The 20,317-nt window shown below is 35.1% G+C and overlaps 1 protein-coding gene across 4 annotated transcripts in view; it reads right to left on the bottom strand.

Annotated features, from left to right (window-relative positions):
- The window catches only part of LOC145683917 (trypsin inhibitor-like), a 472,745-nt gene that overhangs the window by 25,355 nt on the left and 427,073 nt on the right, over positions 1 to 20,317 (bottom strand). For 3 of the 4 annotated variants that reach the window (XM_081755596.1, XM_081755594.1, XM_081755593.1), the window contains one exon: positions 9,610 to 9,795. In XM_081755596.1, coding sequence (XP_081611722.1) covers positions 9,610 to 9,795 — 186 coding nt within the window. Of the gene's footprint in view, positions 1 to 9,609; positions 9,796 to 20,317 lie in introns of those variants that run through there. The other variant, XR_014131209.1, reaches the window with a different exon arrangement.

Below are 20,317 nucleotides of genomic sequence, written 5' to 3'. Positions count from 1 at the left end.
AAAATTCTAAAACTGATTTTTAATTCAATGATGTAATCACATATTAATAATTACATAATAATAATGAATTCAAATACCTAATCAGTTATTCTTTCGTAAATTAAATCAAGTATGTGAATTCAATATTATTATTATGATAGGACTTTTGTTTTTAAAATTTTAATATTAATTATTTTAGTTCCTTTTTTTAAAAAAATTAAAAAAGTCCTAATAATTTCAAATACTAATTTTTATTTTAACATTCATTTCAAGAATTTGAATTCATTATTATTATTATTATTATTATTATTATTATTATTATTATTATTATTATTATTATTATTATTATTATTATTATACGTATCACGTATACGAGGAAAAAACATGTTAGGGTTTTTTTCTTATAAAAAAAATTAAAAATCCTATCATATTGAGGTTATGAAACGAACACAAAACACACACACAAATAAAACATTTCACTTTTCACTATATATATTTTTATTACATTTGATATTACGTTGTTTAGTATACATGAAAAAAACAAATCAATTTTGTTCTTCTTTATGAAGAGACGTTCACTTCATTGATACCCTCCGAAGGCTGAGTATCGGTTTCTTCCCACCATAGCTGTGTCGATACACTATCAAATAAATCAGCCATAATTGAATCTATGAGTTTTTGTTTGCAAAATACTTTCATTTTCAATTTTAATCGTTCACCATCAATGTTCACATCACTGTTCTTATCAAGAGAGACACTTGGAAAACTGATGTTCATACCATTAATAACACTCTGTTCGTCTACACAGGTATGGATTCCGGCAAGTCCTCTGCATGTAAGACACTGCAATTGTACATGATTACGAATAGTATCTGTACACAAGTCAAAATATTCACGTAGCACAACACTACAAACTTTACTGTTTTTCACAGCATGTTCAATACTTGGTAATATTTCCAAGAAATAAAGCCAATCACTTGAAGTTAAGTACACAGTGTTTCGAGGAGCATGAAGTGTTCCTTTCTTCTCTAACATCACTAATTTTTCACCCATTAGTTTTCGCACCACCAGTTCGTTTTTTCGACCAAGAGATTTTATAAATGTAATTTCCATTTGAGAATTTAAATAGTCCGTAACAAATGGGGTTAAATGTACAAGTTTCTCCCACTCTGCCAAATTTAACTCCACTCCAAACACAAGTCCTTTGCCAACACGAATCACTGGTTCAAATGTATCACTATCCAGTCCAATACAAATTAATTTGGTTTTCATTGAATTAAGTCCATATTCAACATTTAACAAGTACTCTTTCTTGGTGTCCATAGTTGATGCACAAGCACTCAAAGACATGTTACTCCAGTCGCTGCCCAGCACAGAATAACGACACTATGCATACATATGACTGTGTATGCATGAAGAGGAAGGGGCGAAGAGGAAAATTCATGTTTCATCTTGTTTGTACATGCTACCATACACTTACGATGAGTAAACCAGTTCAGTAAATTCAAGATCGTGCATGTTACGTCCAGATACATTAATCTTCATTCCTTTATATATTAAACAGACATTCCCAATTTGTAAATACGTTAATAATGCACCATTATCTGCTTCCAATTTTTCAGTACAACGTCCAGGTAAAATCACTTTTTCGCCTCCTTCAAATGTCACACATGCCTTCCTACCATATACCGTTGTAATTATCTCACAGTTTACAATACGAAATGGTACTCCAATCTCCAAATCTCGCATTTTTGTAAAGGGTACCATTGATGGCTTATTAAGCTTATCTAATAAACTCATTGACGATGACATCTTTAAATTTTTTGACGTTTCTTCCTTTGCAACAGCTGCTAACTGAATGATCTACACAAGCACATACGTTCCGCTTACGCTCTTCGCAGGAGGGGTGGGGGGTTTGGGGATTCAAATTATTAGCCAATACACGACAAGAACACGAAAAAGGCATGTTTTATCTTGTTTCTACATCTGGTAGGCGTCCAAGAGTATACTTCCTTATACTAGCATAGCAACATACTGGTTTACACCGGTTTAAGCCCCGTGGGAACGTTCCCACGGCCAAAATTTTCCCACGGGGATGAACCCCCTCTATTCTACTATAGCCTCCAACAATGAAACTAATAGGAATTTGAAACGTCGGTACCTACCATTTCCCAGATATGTGATTCGTGACGCTGTATGGTTCACACTCAACTTGGCCGCTTCGTTTTTGTCAATAACGCGGACAAACAATATAGCAATTCACCAGAGGAAAAATCCTTCGGCGTGTTTCGTATTTTAAAAAATGCCACACGGCTTGCTTCGTATAGAATGTAATCTCCTACTTTGAAGTCTGGACTCCGGAATGAAACTAACAATAACTTGAAACGTCGACATATACCATTTTCCAAATGTGTGATTCGTAAATAGATGTGCAAAGATGTAAATAGATGAGTAAATAGATGTAAATAGATACAGTTGGTTCTCTCTTTCAACAATGGTAGTCTCCAACAATTGAACTAGCAAGAATGTAAAACGTGGACATATATAATTCCCCATCCCAATCGTAAATTGACGTGCAAAGTTTGGCCAGTTTCTGGTTTAAAGTGTGGCTTTCAACAATGGTAGTCTCCAACAATTGAACTAGCAACAATGTTAAACGTGGACATGTATAATTTCCCAAATATTTCAATCGTTAATAGATGTGCAAAGTTTGGTTAGTTTCTGGTTGAAAATGTGGGAGATAGTTGATTCTCTCTTCTAGTAACGTTAGTCTCTAAAAATAAAACTAGCACCAATGTAAAACTTGGGCATGTATAATTTCCCAGATATTTGAATCGTTAATGCGGAAGGTTCGGTCAGTTTCTGGTTGGAAGTGTGCCAGATAGAGTTGATTATCTCTTTCAACAACGATAATCTCCAATAATGAAATTGGCAATAACATCTGAAATCGACAAGTATCATTCCGTAGATATTTTAATCGTAAATGGGTGTGCCAAGCTTGGTCAATTTCTGGTAGAAAGTATGGCAGATTAAGTTGATTGTTTATTTAATAATTGTGGCCTCCAGCAATGAAACTAACAACATGTGAAATAGACATGTACCATTTTCTAGAAATGTCAATCGTAAATGATGTGCCAAGTTTGTTCAGTTTCTTGTAGAAAGTATGTCAGGTAAAGTAGATTGTTTATTTAACAATGGTGGCCTCCAACAATGAAATTAACAACATGTGAAATCGGCATGCACCATTTTCTAGATATGTCAATCGTAAATGATGTGCCAAGTTTGTTCAGTTTCTGGTAAAAAGTATGACAGATAAAGTTGTTTATTTAACAATTGTGGCCTCTAACAATGAAACTAACAATAATATGTGAAATCGGCATGCACCGTTCCCTAGATTTTGTAACGTCCATTAATCAGATTGTATCCGCTTTGTTTAGTTTTTGAATTATTCATTTCTGATTGTTCTAATTTTATTAGTTGTATATGTTAACATTTGTGACGGTGGCACCATCGTCTGTGTTAGACACAAACTATTTGGACGTTAAAATTAATTTTAACATGAAGGACTCTTGAGATACTCTGGTTTTAGCATACATTTTCAATCCCTTCTTTCTCTTTAGGACACGCACTTTTTTCAAGATAACATGATGAGAACCCAGTACAAGGTAGTTTCTAGTGCTGTTTACATTTCATGACACCTTATATTCGGTTTTTTCTTTTAATCGAATATCTGGAAATCATTTCCAGTTTCAAAAACTGTAAGCCAATTTTTCGATTTTGAAAACCCAAACCGATTTTAAGGTTTTGAAATCAAACATCTGTTATAAAAATCAAAATTTAATTTTGGTTTTGAAATAAAGAAAATGGTTTCAAAACCCATGATCAACTGACTATTTTGATCATCTGTTCATTACAAAAATACCTTCACGCAAATAAGGGTGCTCGAATTAGGAAGAACAATATTCCCTTTCTCTCGATTTCTTTAAGATTATATTTCCTAGTTTCCAAAACAATCCCTACATAACTAGTGGTCGAAACGAGAAATGTCAAACGCTAGCACTGGTAGCCTATATATTTTGTATATTAAGATCCAAGTGTACCGTACAATTAAAAACTTAAAATGTACAATGTCACTACGAAAGACGCAGGTATAATAATTAAACGGGAAAGATGTGTCGGAGAATCACTCCAGAATGTATAACTCGTTTCGAGCATTGCATAACACAATCACCAAAGTAAGAAATGTCTTCGGGGCTACAGCAGAGGAATATATTTTTGGAATTTATCTTATAGTAGGGGAAGGCGTTCATTACCTGTTGTACCTGTGTTGCACCCGTTGTACCTGTGAACACTTTTAAAGTCTTTGAAATTTTGGTGCTAATATTCAGCACCTTTTCCCCAATTTTTGTCGTACATTTGAAGAGTCATCTCTTTGCTATCAGATAGGATGATTTTTAAAGGTGTTACATAATTACAATAGCTTTTATAAGATAAAATAAGAACAAATCCGTTTTGTTCACAGGTACATTATGGTCGTGTACCTTTGAACAGACCCTCTTGTACCTTTGAACAGTTGTAATTACAATGTTTCTGCGGCAATAATATAAAAAGAAACCACAAATATTAACAGTTATAAATTGCAATAAAAGGTTTAACTATAAAAAGTTCCCCAGAATTAAAATTTTATCAATTAAATTAAAAATTGAAGAGAAGTTCTAAAAAAAACTTGTGAACAATAAAGTTGAACATATACAACTCTTAATATTATGTTATATAATAAGCGAATATATAGAAACTACCTAAAATTATAATTAATAACTTTACATCCTAACCTAACCTATATAAAATATATCAATTGTTTTAACTACTTACATTGTGTAGCTTTAAACAGTATTATTTATCGTTCAAAGGTACACGATGCATTAATGTTCATAGATACAAGAGGGTCACCATTACGAAAAAAAGTTCTCCACTAGTTTAAATATTGAACAGAAGTTAAAGATAAAAATATTACTGTATTCACCAATGATTCTACCCCAAGTTTGGACAAATAAATATCACAAGTTGCGAAAACCGAACAGCACAAAACTCAAGAGGTAACTACAAAAAATTTTCGTTTTGGGGGTGAAAAAATTAAAAGGAACATTACTCGACACAACACTCAGTAAACAACAGCCAAACGCGTTTGTAGTGCTTTTTTTATATTATTTAATCTTTCAAATGTATTTTAATCACTACACCTAGATAGCTCTGAATTCGAGAACAGCACAGGTGTTCACAGGTACAACGCCTTCCCCTATACTTGATGTAGGCTGGTGGTAAAGCTTCTTAGATATTGCACTATCCTAAAAATAAACCGTAACAGCTATCTGAAGTTTCTATACTGTGTTCATCTTATTCCTCCTAACTTATATCCCTTTGGGGATCCTATGGTACAATTTGTACCATACGCGTTTTTCATGGTACATTGCGTTATTTATCTTCTATTTGAGCTTTTTCGTCCGGTTTTTTTTTTGTTTTTTAAGTCCAGAGGCCTTGTAGAAGACATTACGTATGGTTTCAGACCATCCTGCGTCCAGACATAGGAGGTGATGACGTCATAAATCAAAAATTTCTTTTCTCATTTTCTAAGCCTATGTTCAATATTTTTTGGCGGGCTTATTTTTCTACGTAGAAGATTGAAATTTTGCACAAACATTCAGTCCACCGAGTAGTATTTACCAGATTTTTTGTTCCGATGTCAGTGCTAAAACAGGGGGGAACCAGAGGGGCAAAGGGGTAAAAAAAAGGGATTTTTATCCCCAAAATCCCGTTTTTCGTCATTTTCCCGCCTTACGTGCGTGATAGGACCACGTGAGTCATACCGTCTGAAAGGCAGTTCTATTCTGAAGAGAACAACGGTCGAATTATTATTCTAGGGTAATTAGGGCCGTCTCAGTGAATTTTTATCCAAATATACTTCTGTATAGGGTAAAGGTGGGGCATGGTAGGGAAATTTTTTCTGGCGGGCCTATTTTTTCACGTAAAAGATTGAAATTTTGCACAAATATTCAGTCCACCGAGTAGTATTTACCAGAATTTTTTTCCCGATTTATGCGTAAAAACAGGGGGGATCCAGAGGGGCAAAAGTTGAAAAAAGGGAAATTTTGCCCCAAAAGGTCCCTTTTTTCAGGAATTTCCCGCCTTAGAAACATGATGGAGACATGTGAATGGTACCGCCTGAAAGACAGTTCTATTCTCAAGAGAATGATTGTCGGATTATAGTCCTAGGGTAATTAGGGATGTCTCAGGAATTTTTTCCCTGAGATCATAGTGTTTTATGGTAATTTGGGGCATTGTGGGAATTTTTGATAAAAATTCTCCCGCCCTTACTATTCAAGATAGAAACTTGAAATTTGGCACACACATTCAGTATACCAAGTACTATTTATCAGATTTTTTAGATGACTACGATCACACAGGGGGGGGTCCAGGGGGGGCCAAAGTTCGAGAAAAAAAATTTCCCTCCGAAACTTTCACTTTGACATTTTTCCCGCTTCTGGTATATGACATGAGCATGCAAGTGGTACCATTTGAAAGCCAGCTCTATTCTGAAGAGAATGAGGTATGAACCATGATCCTAGGATAAATAGTGACGATACAGTAGCTGCTTGATTGAAAGTCTAAAAAATAGCCCAAAAAGCCAGGATCCTTTAAGGGATATTGTGCTTGACATGGAATAAATACTTGTAGATTTTTTGAAGTGATTACAACATGAGAAAAAGAAACGTATGTTGCGTACGTGGAAACGTAGAATACAGGTGTAAATCCTGTAGTTTTTCGACTTACCGTACAGCAAACGTATCAACGAAAAAGTACATTTTATACGCTCTTTCCGTATAAGTGTTCCAAATAAACGTACTTTCCGTACGAACGAAAGAACTGTATACAGGTGGCCAGGATCTCACATACAGATTGACGGATGTAAGATATAGCTGACGTAGGGCCTATGTAACATTCGTATACGTATGTAATATATGAAAGACTGTTACATGTCCGACATTGCGCAACGGCATGATGTAACATCTAAGGGCAGTGGGTATGTGTCATATGGATAAATGTACACTGTATGCTCCGTACTGATTTCTGTTGTAAACAGAAGGAATCTGTAGACCTATATTTATACAATATACCGTTGTGCGGATAACGGATTTTTCTTAGTGTGTTTGCATTTAATAAGCTCTTGTCTGAATAATAAATAGCAAAATACGTTCATATTCAGCATTACCACTATCCATTTTCAAATAAGGGCACTCAGTGAACGTACCGGAGTAAGGATTAATAATTACTAGGAATTAGCCTTCACAGACTGATGTGATTTTGTATATAAATAGATTGTATCTCTAAATAACTGTTAACACTGTGAGAAAAAGAGTCAATGCAAAAGAAAATCTGATAGGGTAAATTCTATGTAATTGTAATAAAAATATACCAAGTTTAGATTTTTTGAGATTAAGAGATAAAATTCAAGTGCATAAATAAATTACTATGTTGTAAACAACAACAATAATAATAATAATAATAATAATAATAATAATAATAATAATAATAATAATAATAATAATAATCTGTATTTAAGAAAACATTTATTTTTCTCTCATTTATTATTATAATATTTGGAGAGTTCACTAAACGTAAAAGAAATGTTTTAGCTTTAATTTATCCCGAAAAATAACTTATATTGGGCTAAACCATAATACATCATTATACCATTGACCGCCATTTTGAGTTGTACACTTTTGGTATCCAATTCATACATAGCGAAGTCGAATATTTTTAATGCCCAATTTTAGATCCGTAGCTTGTTTTTGTAATTTATATCTGCCATGTTGGATCCGCCATTTTGATTTGTAAGCGTTTGATATCAGATTCGCCGTCTACTGTCTTCTAAACCTATGTATACCATGTCTCGAAACAATTTCATCATAGCTTCATATTTTGTCCATGTTTTCTGGTGTTTCAGAGCGTGCCTGATTCAGATTTTCAGATGATTGCCACACCCCTTACAAGATCCATTCAAGCGAGATTTTCACATGTGAAGTGTACTCGGTGTGACCTTTCAAACGATATATAACACATACAGATTCCCGCGTACCACTTCACCTACTTCCCTTGTAAGTGTGCCTTCTCGGAACATTTTTTCTGAAAGAAATACTGAACCCATCTTTAGTTCAGTGAAGCAGACTACAGAGAATGCGTTGATACCGGTCTGGCATGAACTAGATTATTAATTGGTCGTCTGCCATATTACCAGGGATGCTCATATCAAGCTTAGGAGGTAGGCCTATACACTAACTTGCAACCTTTCTTTCATCTTTATGATAAATTTTGCATTTGTATGTCGTTTCAGTACAAAACAAAGATGTTTTATTTTTGCACCATTATTTTTGAATAACGCTGCATATAGAGTGGACTATTTATCTTAAACCGCCCTTGTAAATTATAAACTTATAGATAAAAGACGCTGGAATTTATCATGTAAATATTAACAAGAGGAAATTGTTTGACATACTCTGAAATATCATTAGATTGACAATGTTGCCAACCCAACAGTTATATTTTTGAAATAACACTACGTCAAGTTCTCACACATTTCAAATTATATGTTAAATGAAAATTTGCAATGCCCACTTATTACTCAATGTTACTTACTAAAGTCGCTACACTATCACAAACACATGAAACGAACCAAACTTTGAAGGAAACACCGTGTGCGTGGGTTTTCTCGGGGTTCTCCCGTTTCCTCCCACGTTCTTCATTCCACCATTTCATTCATTACTTATCATCACCGTCTCCTTTAGCCTAACCGGCATAAGCGTGGGACGTAAAACTCAAAGATTTCATTTTTCATTTCATTTTCAAACTTTGAAGGCTTTTAGAATAGTAGTAATGCTAATGAGACAGACGGGGCAATACATTCCGTAAGTATCCTAGTGATCATGATTTGTCGTATTTCGAATAAATATTAGTTACAAGAAATGGAACATTTGACTTTTTCAAGTAAAATTAACTTTCTTTCGGAAAAGCATATCACGTATGCTAGATGGTTTTTCGGCAGAAATAAAAATAATGCTGTTTACGGAAATTTGATATCTCAAACCGTTCCAGAGATACGAAAAACATTAGTCATAAACTAAAATCTCGGTCCCTCTAAAGTTCTGTAGTACTACAAAGAAAGTAGGGTTCCAAGTGCCGCAGATCATTTTATGTTGCGATTCTTTGTTGAGTGCTCAATGGAGGGACCTGAGATGCAAATCCCTTGAACCAAACTTGAACATAGCAGCGAATACATTAGAAGTTTTGGCGTCTAGCGAACAGACCCAAACATAAGGACACGTACAATTTGTGTAATTCATATAACAGATGTTGAGAAATATTCTTTTAAAGAAATCATTCCATTTAAGTCATTACCTTGATTCAATTTGAAGCACTCTGATTTAACTTACTCGGCTCCGCTAGAAATATTGTGAAGTCAGATATAATGTATTGTAATATAAAATTTCACCCAAATAGAGTTGAATACCAAAAAATTCGAAAAGACATATAAGAATTAATATATTTGACTTATGAAAGTTTGATGTATGTTGTTACCTTTTTCATCTACACATGTTTCGCTGCACTGTTTCATTGTATCAAACAGATTTCCGCTGTCATTGCAACCTCCATATACATATTCTTCACATATACCTTTTGCTTTGTTGAATGTGTATTTTATGAACAATGCACTGCATTCGAGTGGTCCTCGTTCAGGTGGTAGTAGACATATAGGGTTTTTAACTGTAATTAAAATATTAAACAATTTAAAATGATTTAGAAAGACAGAATGCATATTAGTAACATAACATTAAAAAATATTATTTGTGCAGATATATAATTTACGTATTAATTAATTAAAAACATAGATATACTAGAAGAATATCTGTTCTTCACACTGAAAGAATTTGGAGTATAGACAATATCTGAAAGATATATGCAAAATTTCTCATAAATATGATTCTAGCTCTTCTATAATTAGTTATTCGCAATAGAAGAATCGAATGTTGCAAAATAATTCGTAAGAAATATGTAAATACGCCAGTAAGGAGGATCTAAGACTTTATTTTGCATAATACCAGTGGTGAGGGCCTTCCTTCGGTCATGGGGAGTTGCGCAGATGACAAAACAAGATAACTAGCTCTATAGCCTAACATTTCTGACATTTCTACTGGAGCTTTTAAATTTCCGAAGTTAGAAGCTGCCAAAATTGCCTTGACTAGAACAAGAATATTTTTAGAGAAACATCTTGATGACGTAGACCGTGTCGTATTTTGTGTTTATGATAGAGAGAATTGGGACATTTATCAGGGATTACTCCCCATATATTTTCCCATTGATGAAGAGTCTGTTAGTCCGTCTGTCCGCACGTAACTTGTATGAGGATTACTTTTCTTGAAGATTGGATTGTGGAGAGCTCCTTCGTGGCTAAGCGGTTAGCGTACGCGCCTTTGGCGTGGGAGACCTGGGTTCAATTCCCGGCGGGAGCTCATGTGGTTCGGATTCCACGTTAATCAGTAGGTCCACGTCTCATATAGCCTCGTTGCTGAAAGGGACGCTAAACTAAAATCAATCAATCAGTCAATTGGATTGTGGATAGGAACACCTTGTAGATGGTTGATGAACTTTCTTTTAGCACTAGCCACTTAGAAGTTAGTTTATCTTGGTTTTGAATTGTGCATCCAAATCTACCGGTAGAACACTTTGAAACGTAGAACACCTTGAAACTTGAAGTACTTCAAACAGTTGAACAAGAAATTTTCGAATCATCAGGTTATTTACGATCAGCTAGCCTCGTTAACTAATTTGGAACACGTTGGTATCTTCAAGAATTGCACCATTTCTTTTGATTGGACAACGTATGACTACAGAAGTTTTTACTTTTATTCTTTTGAAATGTGAGTATGTGAAGAATGAAAAAAATCAACGACACGCATATAAATAGATATTTCGATGGATACATAAAGAAGATGTAAGAAGATTGAAATCAAGATTGCAAGAATCATGTTCCATCCCTTTTAGATGTCCAGGATTCGATGCCATGATTGGTGTCCAGCATTTGATGCCCGAAGAGGACAAGATTTAAGAACATAAGAAGAATTTATATGTTTGTTAGGGTTGTAGGTTATATGTTGTGAATAGTTCTATTCTGCTGATTTCATATAGTTTGATTACGGCCAGTATATGGGGCTATAACCATATTTTGAAATTATTTTCCAGTCTACGGACGCTTTAAGCCTAAATAACTTAAAACTCATTTTTCTCAAACTGAAATCAGTACCCTTTTTGTGCAGTTTAACTTTACTATCTTTGGTTAGCTAGATAGTATCACAACGTATTTTTTTTCTTTTTTTTTTTTTTTGTTCTCGCGTATTAGTCACGGTTGATATTGAAGTTATTTTCTGCATTAGAGGAACACACACACACACACACACACATATATATATATATATATATATATATATATATATATATATATATATATATATAGGCAGGGACTGCGATTCGGGGGACAAGAGGGGGCAGTTGCCCCCCCCCCCACTTTTTTGAAGTGATCCGTAATGTGTATAGTTTCATTTGGAGATCAAAAGTTTTTGTATGTATTACTGGTTCATAGAAAAAATGGTACCATATAATATTTGTCGTTGCGTGAGTACGTATTGGTTATTTGTCTTCCCGTGAAGTTTAGAAAGCTACAGTAATTGCGTTTTAATTGCAATTAAAATCAATTAATATTGCAATTCGAGTATTTCTTTAAATGTCGTAGGGCACAGGTATGCCTGTAGTATTTACTGCCTTTCATTAACTAACTCGGGATGTACTTGAACTTGAACCCACAAAGTGGAATATATCGAGACAGAAAATCGAAACTTTATTTATCTTCTTTCATTTAACACCAACTTTCATACCATATGCAAGTTGACCCCCCTTTCCATTTAAAAATTTTGAGTTGGACTCCGTTTGGAATCTGCGGGGGACCCTGGGACAATTTATTTTAACTTGATACGTTGTACTTTTAAAATGATGAAAGACATGCTTTTTTCTTTATATTTCTCTCACCGTTTCAGATTTTTCGGGGTTGCAACCGACTTTATGGACACGCTTAAAGATTTCAATAATGAATAAAGTGCTGCCCTCAAGCAAAATGCATGAGACTCCCCAATTTTGGTAACCGGTTTTGATCTTATCTTGACCCAATCTTTCAGGATATATATATACATCACCCCCACTTTGTGGGTTCAGCTTCAAGTACATCTCTAGTAAGAGTAATAAAATACATTTAATGGTATGTGTGAAATTAAAAATATAAGTTGTTCATTAATCCTCAGTTTTAGTATAACTTCTTACTATGATTGCTGTTATCCCTTCTATTTATTTGTTTTGTAAATTTGTTATTAAATATAGTCTTATCACACATTATTCCAGACAGAATTGTAAGATGTTCTTCTTACACTTTCGTTCTTTATGAGTACCTACTTGCGTTGCTCTTGTCAATTTACTTAATAAAATATGAAAAACGATATATGGTATTTTAACTAAAAAAGATAATATCCTATTAGTTATACAATCTTTCCTCAAAGTGTTAAAAACAACCAGGAAAACTAACACAGATATACAAATATTCAGATCATGCTTTGCCACCCCACCCCACCCCCCACTTTTAACGTCCAATCGCCGCCACTGTATATAGGTCTATATTGGATTTCGCTACATTTATAAAATATTTATTTATTTGTTTATGATACTTTTTATTATACGTATCTAAGTTTTCATAATCTATATTAGTGATAATTGAATTAATTATTATTCTTACCTTTCATCTCCCATCCCTGAGTCTAACGGAACTCCACACTAACTTTTTAAAACACATGTCACTCACAATGATATTATGCAAGTACTAATGTTTCTTTTTCTTTTTCTTACTTTCCATCTTCCCAGATACGTTGTCGTTACACGTTCAAGGACACCAACCGAACTACATGGACTGTCTCAGAAACACACACTCAGCAGTTTGCGATGGATGATTAACTCAAAACAGACAATATGTTATATAAAGAACTCTTAATCTCCAACAAACATTTTTTAAAATTTCTTCAATATTTTTTATACCACGGAAAATTGAAATTTTCGTGTATTTCCAGTTTCGAGGAGGTGTGAAGTAGCTGTGTATTAGATGTGAAGTGACCATGTGATAATTGTGCAAACTTTTAACTTAACTCGCTAAATTCAATTATTTTATTAAATTGCATTATCAACGACAGAATCATGAACTCTTGAAAATCCAAAGGAATAAAAACTTTTATTAAGATTGTACATTCTCAGACAGTCTCTGTAAATACATATTTGTTAATAAACACGACTAGCTTCCTGATTACCTTTCCGCATACCTTCAAGCATAGCCTGATACTTCCCCATTCATTGAATTCCGAAGTCAGCATTCTTCAGCCAAACAAAACCACGGAGGACACATCAACTGGGGGTATTCGCCACGAAGCTGAGGAAGGTGCAGGATCATCGGAGACAAGCAGATCCCACCATTGGAGAACGAATGACTCCATGTCCCAAGAATATCATTCTGCCGGTTTATCGCCGCAGATACTTTTGAGTTAGACAGCAAAATAGTGGTATAAAGGTGAAGAAGAACATTATTGCAGAGACGTATCACAGAGAGGATTCGACGCCCCTAGCAGTACAACAGGATTGAGTTCCAGTTGTTGGCTAATACCAGAACATCCGTGTTCCTCCAGGGCAAATCCTTCATCGTTCCAGATGACCAGGACGACGCCAGCCTCGTTGTAATTATCAGGCTAGTGCTCATTCCTTTACCTTAGTTAAAACCTCTCTCTCTCTCTCTCTCTCTCTCTAATCTATTTCCCACAACTAGTCAGTTTTCAAAATTAGAAACATTTGAATTTTATTTAAATTCAACCACACTTCCCAGTAAAATGAGGGAATACGTGTTTCGTATTTTTTTTTTTAAACGAATATTGGGTATGAACTTCGACCGAGATAAATATTTATCATTGACGGACTCCGACTGGGCATTGGTGGAACGTTCCCAGTCTATGACAAAGAAGCATGATGAACACAAACTAATGGACATTATTTTAGATAGCATTCCGCCGGAAGATGCCAAAATCTTTCGTGCTAATCGCAGTCGGCATATCGATGATCTACTTCGAATTACGAGTATGCAGGATTATCGTGAACCTTGGATTTATACTGACCCATCAACTATGAACAATCTAGGAAACCGTCGAATATTTACAAGTCCACCTCGAGTAAATTATGCAGAACGCATAAAAACGAATTCGGCATCTCTAACAGAAGTAAATGATGTTGAAACTCAAAAGTCTACAATTTCACAACGAGAGAATGAAATACTGAAACATAGGTGGAAAAGTCGTTTCTATAACTCTCGATCCAATTATCCAGTGGAAGGAAGACCGTATCAAGGATAGTTCCAATATCCATATGGCCCCCCAGCATCGCAGTAGAATAAACGTCAAAGCTATCGAGTACGTGGAAACAAATCGACATCCTCAAATAGTAAAACAATAGAAAATCCTGAATCGGATAACAAGAATTCCTCGTCTACTGCGACTGTAACACAAAATCCGGTTCTAAACTCTGAATCGGTAAATTAATACCGCGGTCTACGGAATCAGGGGTAGGAGACTGCGAGGAAAAGATATCCCCTGTTACAAAATCTAAATATAACATTGTGTCTGGACCAGTACAACAGGTCAAAGATATATATCAGCTATACAGAGATTTCATATTTAAGGAAGAAAAACTTTGTAATGTCACTCCTTCAAATTTTTAAACTTCCACTCTTGACTGAAAGGTTTTACTTTGTAACGCATTACTTCTGTACTGACTAGTTTTTGATGTGGCCAGTTTAATCATGTGACAAGTTTCTAAAATTCTCTGGGCCATCACTACGTATACAAACGTGAACATCTCTTCTCATAAGATCCAAGACCGGTGATAAGGTAACAAAGGTGAGTACAACGATTTCCTAATCACATTGCACGGGACGAAATAACAACTGACTTCGATAAGAGTGCACTTTGTGCAGAACAAATGATTTTGTCACATTATTGACATGACGCAAGGTAGGAATAAGTAGAGTAGGGTCGTTTTAGTTTAGGGTTAGGGAAGGTTAGATCCATTTTGTTAAAATTAATAGAGTGTAATTGTTCGTATCGCTATGATTCCTATGAATATTCTGCACAAAGTGCACCCCTACCCTGACTTCTTATGTGGATTGTATAATTAGTAATTTATTCAGTTATAAGAAATAACTAACAATACAGATTTTACTGTTATTATTTTATAAAGCTTCAGTATCTGGATTTGAGTACAGTTATCAGAATGACACAGTCTTACATATTGCATGATTCATAGTGTCGATAATTAGATTTGGCATACAATATTATCAAATTTTATTGCTGTAGTCATTCACCTGAAGTTTCTATATCATAAATCTATTACATATGTAAATAGTTATGAGACAATTGGAATAAAACTGTATAACAAATTGCCTGCATCACTAAAAGATGAACATATAGATAGATTTAAAAGTATGTTACACAATTGGTTAGTTGCAACGCCCTTTTATTCTTTACAGGAGTAATTTAATTGTTCAATAGAAGTGTAACGTACTTTGTAATCTCGGGTTGAGCTTGTATATAAAATGCATATTGTTATTGTAATTTATTTTGTAATGTCATTTCATCATTAATTTAGTTATAGATCATTACTTACGTATCAATATTGTATCACATTTTGACGCTGTCTATTGCTATGTATAGCTTAACGACAATAAAATTCTTTATTATTATTATTATTATTATTATTATTATTATTATTATTATTATTATTATTATTATTATTATTATTATTATTATTACCAGTGGCGTATTTACGATTTTGTTTCGGAGAGGACTTTGCTAACTTTCAGGGAGGGCTTTGCCTGAAAATGTGAAAATTCTGCAAGATATTTCATATACTTTACTACAGTAAGTAAGATTTCGGGGAGATCAAGCCCGGAAGCCCCCTAAACACGCCACTGATTATTACAATTAATTATAGTTCATTCATTCTTTAGTGTATAGTTATCACTATCAGGATATTTATCGGCCGTGATGTTTCAATGAAATTCATTTGAAAAATAACATACACCAATATATCATTTTGAGAAATACCTGCGTTTACGTTACATTAAGAATGGTTTGATGCCTGCTCTACTCCAGTAAGCATTGTAGAATTAAATTCTTTCAGCAAAGTATTTCCCATGGTAATTCCTTCATCAAACATAATTATTAATATGTCCATTTACTTATCATACATATACATGATATAAAGTTCAAAATATAAATTTTCTTCTTTTTCGGACGATAAGTAGCACTATCATCATTTAGTGTTTAAAAGTAATAGTTCATAATCGTTATTAAAATCTTGAATAATAAACAGAACCTTTCCTATGTCTTAAATCCTTATTTTTGATGCAGGTAAGCAACGCCTGGCACCATAACTACATAGAAAATTGTTTGTAGCGTACTCAAGTTGAATAGTTTGTATAGAAAGTAGTATTACTAAAAAAATACTGTTAATGAAGTTTATTCGGTGCAGTTTTACTATACGGATCCATAAATTGTAAAGTGTACAGAAAAATTTGGGCAAATCTTTAATTTGCCCATTTCATGTCGAGAACAGAATCCAACCAACCCCTGCTGGGCTTCTTACCTGTTCCTACTACTACTACTACTACTACTACTACTACTAAACTTTACTACTATTACTATTTATATTATGAATCCGTATAATAAAAATGCACGGTTTATTCCACATACTGTGCCAATGAAATACCATGGGTGTGTTTGTGGTTACGCCTAGTACACAAATAAAAAATATAGAAGTTTACTATTAGGCCAATTACCGTATTTAAGTTTCTACCGAACCGATGCTTATGGAATACGAGAATTTGGAAAATAATCATAAGAAGCACCTTTGCTATTTAATGTTTAAAAATAATAGTTCATAATCATCTTGTGTAGATATATAATATCGTAATCTATTAACTAATTAAATCTGAAGCTCCAGCTTCAGACAAATTAAATATACGTTATGGAATTTCATGATATGAACACAGGGGTGTAGCCAGCAGGTTTGTGTAGGGGGGCCCGTCGTTTTTTAGGGGGGCAGCTACAATATACAAAACCAAAAAAAAAAAAATGTGTTGCTGCTAGTGTTTTTGAGGCCTGAAAGAAAGGAAAAGTTTGGTTTCTTCTGGGAAACTAAAAACACTATTTTAGCTTATTATTATTATTATTATTATTATTATTATTATTATTATTATTATTATTATTATTATTATTATTATTATTATTATTATTATTGTTATTTATCCATAAATTACATTCGACATAGTTTTTATTATGCTTAATCAAGAACTACTGCCCAGGACCAAACGCTACACTTTTGTGCATAACTATAAAAATAACCAAGAAAGTTCTGTCTCTTTTCGTGGAGGTCTCTCGCGTAGCGTAGTCGCTAACGCTCTCGCCTTCGGTGCGAGCGGTCCCGGGTTCGATTCCCGGTGGGGTCACTCGGTCGAAAAAGTGTAACAGCTTTTTCAGGCCAGCCACCCTGAATGAGGTTTTCCTGGGTTTTCCTCATTCACACCAGGCAAATGCCGGGGTGGTACCTAACTTATAGGTCCCAGACCGCTTCCTTCCTTTCCCAATCCTTTATTCCTTCCCTTTCCCCGGATTGTGTGCTCGCCGAGGGACGTCATCCCTCAAATCGTGAAGGGCTCAATGGCCTTAGATGCCGAAAGCCCAGAAATCCAAATCCTAAATCCCCTCGTGGAGGTCTCTGTTCAACTGGACCTCATACCGTGAGTTGAATGCGAGCGGAGATAAGGCGAACGTCAGTTGTTGATGTGGGTATATCCAACATACTACCTAGTTGTGGCAATTCAGACACACCGTGAACTTGCGTAAGGACAGAGGGAACATGGGACATCCACAGAGCGTCATAAGAGCATGTATGCTGAACGAGTTCAAATGAAGGTCAAACGCCGCTGTAGCGGGACAGAAGATATGCCAGGCCTTTGGTGACGGTGTCCTGACGACGCAGACATTGCAAACACCCGAAAACACCACGTGGCCAACACTTGTACAAAGAGGAACTGGGACTACAATTCAGTGTGTGGAGAAACCATTAGGCAGCACATCCATCAACTTGTGAAGCGCTACAAGTTGGGTCGATGGGTCTCTCATATTTTGACTCCGGGCCAGAAGGCAACGCGGCAGTCGCCTGTGTTTATTTACTTTTTCGGAGCCATTTCTGGACAGTCCGTTGACATGTGATAAAAACTGTGTCCTATACGAAGCTCCACGGCGCCGTCATCATTGGTTAGCATCCCATGAACCGATTTCAAAACAGCCGAAACCAGCACTGTACCAGAAGAAGGTTCTTCTGTGTGTTTGGTGCTTCGTGCATCGGGAACTGCTACCAGCTGGTCAGAGTATCAATGCAACTGGTAGTGTCAGCAGTTGAGCTGTGCTCAACAAAAAACTCAAAACTCTGGAGCCATCACTTCTGAATTGCAAAGGGTCCTCGTTTACGGGACAACACCAAGTCCCACGTGGCTAGGATGACTCAGGACACCATTTTTCGCCTTGGATGGGAAAGAATATTGCAACCACTATATTCCCCGGGTATTGCACCGTCCGATTATCACCTGTCCCATTCTTTGGACAATCATCTTAGAGGACGCCAGTTCAAATCCCTAGTAAAAGTCCAAAATGCACCTGATACTTTCTTCGTTTCACGGCCCACCAAGTTTTACCGTGATGGATTCCATGGCCTTCCAGAACGTTTTCAGAAGGTCGTCGATGCTGATGGGGACTATTTTTGATCTTCCAGGTTAGGTGACATATCGATGTTCGAAGGTGGTGGGTGAAAAACCAATAAAACTTTTCTTGCTTACCTTTATATTTAAATTTAAGACCTTGTATACAGAACCTATCTACACAAGATTGATTTTCTTTGAAATTTCACTTAATTTCTTTACGGTTTCCTGACAAAAATATTTATTTATTATTCGTGACTAAAAAAGCATAATTATTTTATTACACTGAGTAGAAATAAAAGAGAGAGCGAATGAAATCCAAATTCAATAAAAGCATTGTTTCTCACCAAATTTTCCATCCTCTATGTCTTTTAAAACACTTGTTAAAGCATATAAAAATAAACTGTACTTACAAATCAGTTTAATACCTTTGTTTTATGGCTGTATTTGTAGTACCTTGTTAAAACGTTTGTCTTCAAACTGTCAAATATAAATCGCAGTAAATTGTGTAATCTGCTGTCACAAAAAAGTATCCTATTTTTCGATCGGTATAAGGAAGAGGTACTATACTATTTTTCGATCGGTATAAGGAAGAGATACTATACTATTTTTCGATCGGTATAAAAAAAACAATATTTCTCCATACTATTTTACCATAAATTATTAATTGTCAATAAATTTTGTTACATTTACATGAATGAAGCGAGATAATTTTACTATGATGTTTTAAAAGCTGGTCATTTGGGGGGGGGGCAGAAAACCATTTGGGGGGGCCTGGCCCCGAGGGTCCCCCCCTTGGCTACACCCCTGTATGAACACCTTAAATAATCAACTACATCTATGAACAATAATAAATTACAACTAAGAAATAGAAACAAACGCTTAGGGCCCGTTTCGGTGCGTAACAAACTCACATGGCCTGGGATCAAATCTCCGAATTATGGTATCATATGTAAGCGTTCTACTAATGGACAGTAATGTTTACCTATAGGTTTGTTGTTAGCAAGTTGTGGAAATTTAGGCACCTCAAACAGGAGACATAGACAAAAGATTAGCAAAACAATAAATAAAAACAGACATATGAAGTAGCCATAATAGACATAACATACATCAAAGATACTCAAGAATTGTATGAACATTTGCATGTAGTTACTGAGAAGGAAAGGAAATTAGCCATTGAAGAACAGTCATTAGGATCATCAAATTTAGGAGCCTCAGGTGGGCAGGTCATGTAGCCAGAATATAAGAAAATAGGAACGCTTTCACGTTTTAACTGGAAGTCCAATCGGAAAACGACCGTTAGAAAGACCTAGACGCAGATGGGAGGACAATATTGTGATGGATCTCGCAGAAATAGGAATACAAAGTAGAAACTGCGTCCAGTTGGCTAAAGATAGAAGT

This window comes from Thermobia domestica, chromosome 4 (assembly GCF_964235325.1).
Source record: "Thermobia domestica chromosome 4, izTheDome1.hap1.1, whole genome shotgun sequence".
Lineage (NCBI taxonomy): Eukaryota > Metazoa > Arthropoda > Insecta > Zygentoma > Lepismatidae > Thermobia > Thermobia domestica.
The sequence above is the reverse complement of the archived record's forward strand: the minus strand, read 5'-3'. Positions and strand labels throughout refer to the sequence as shown.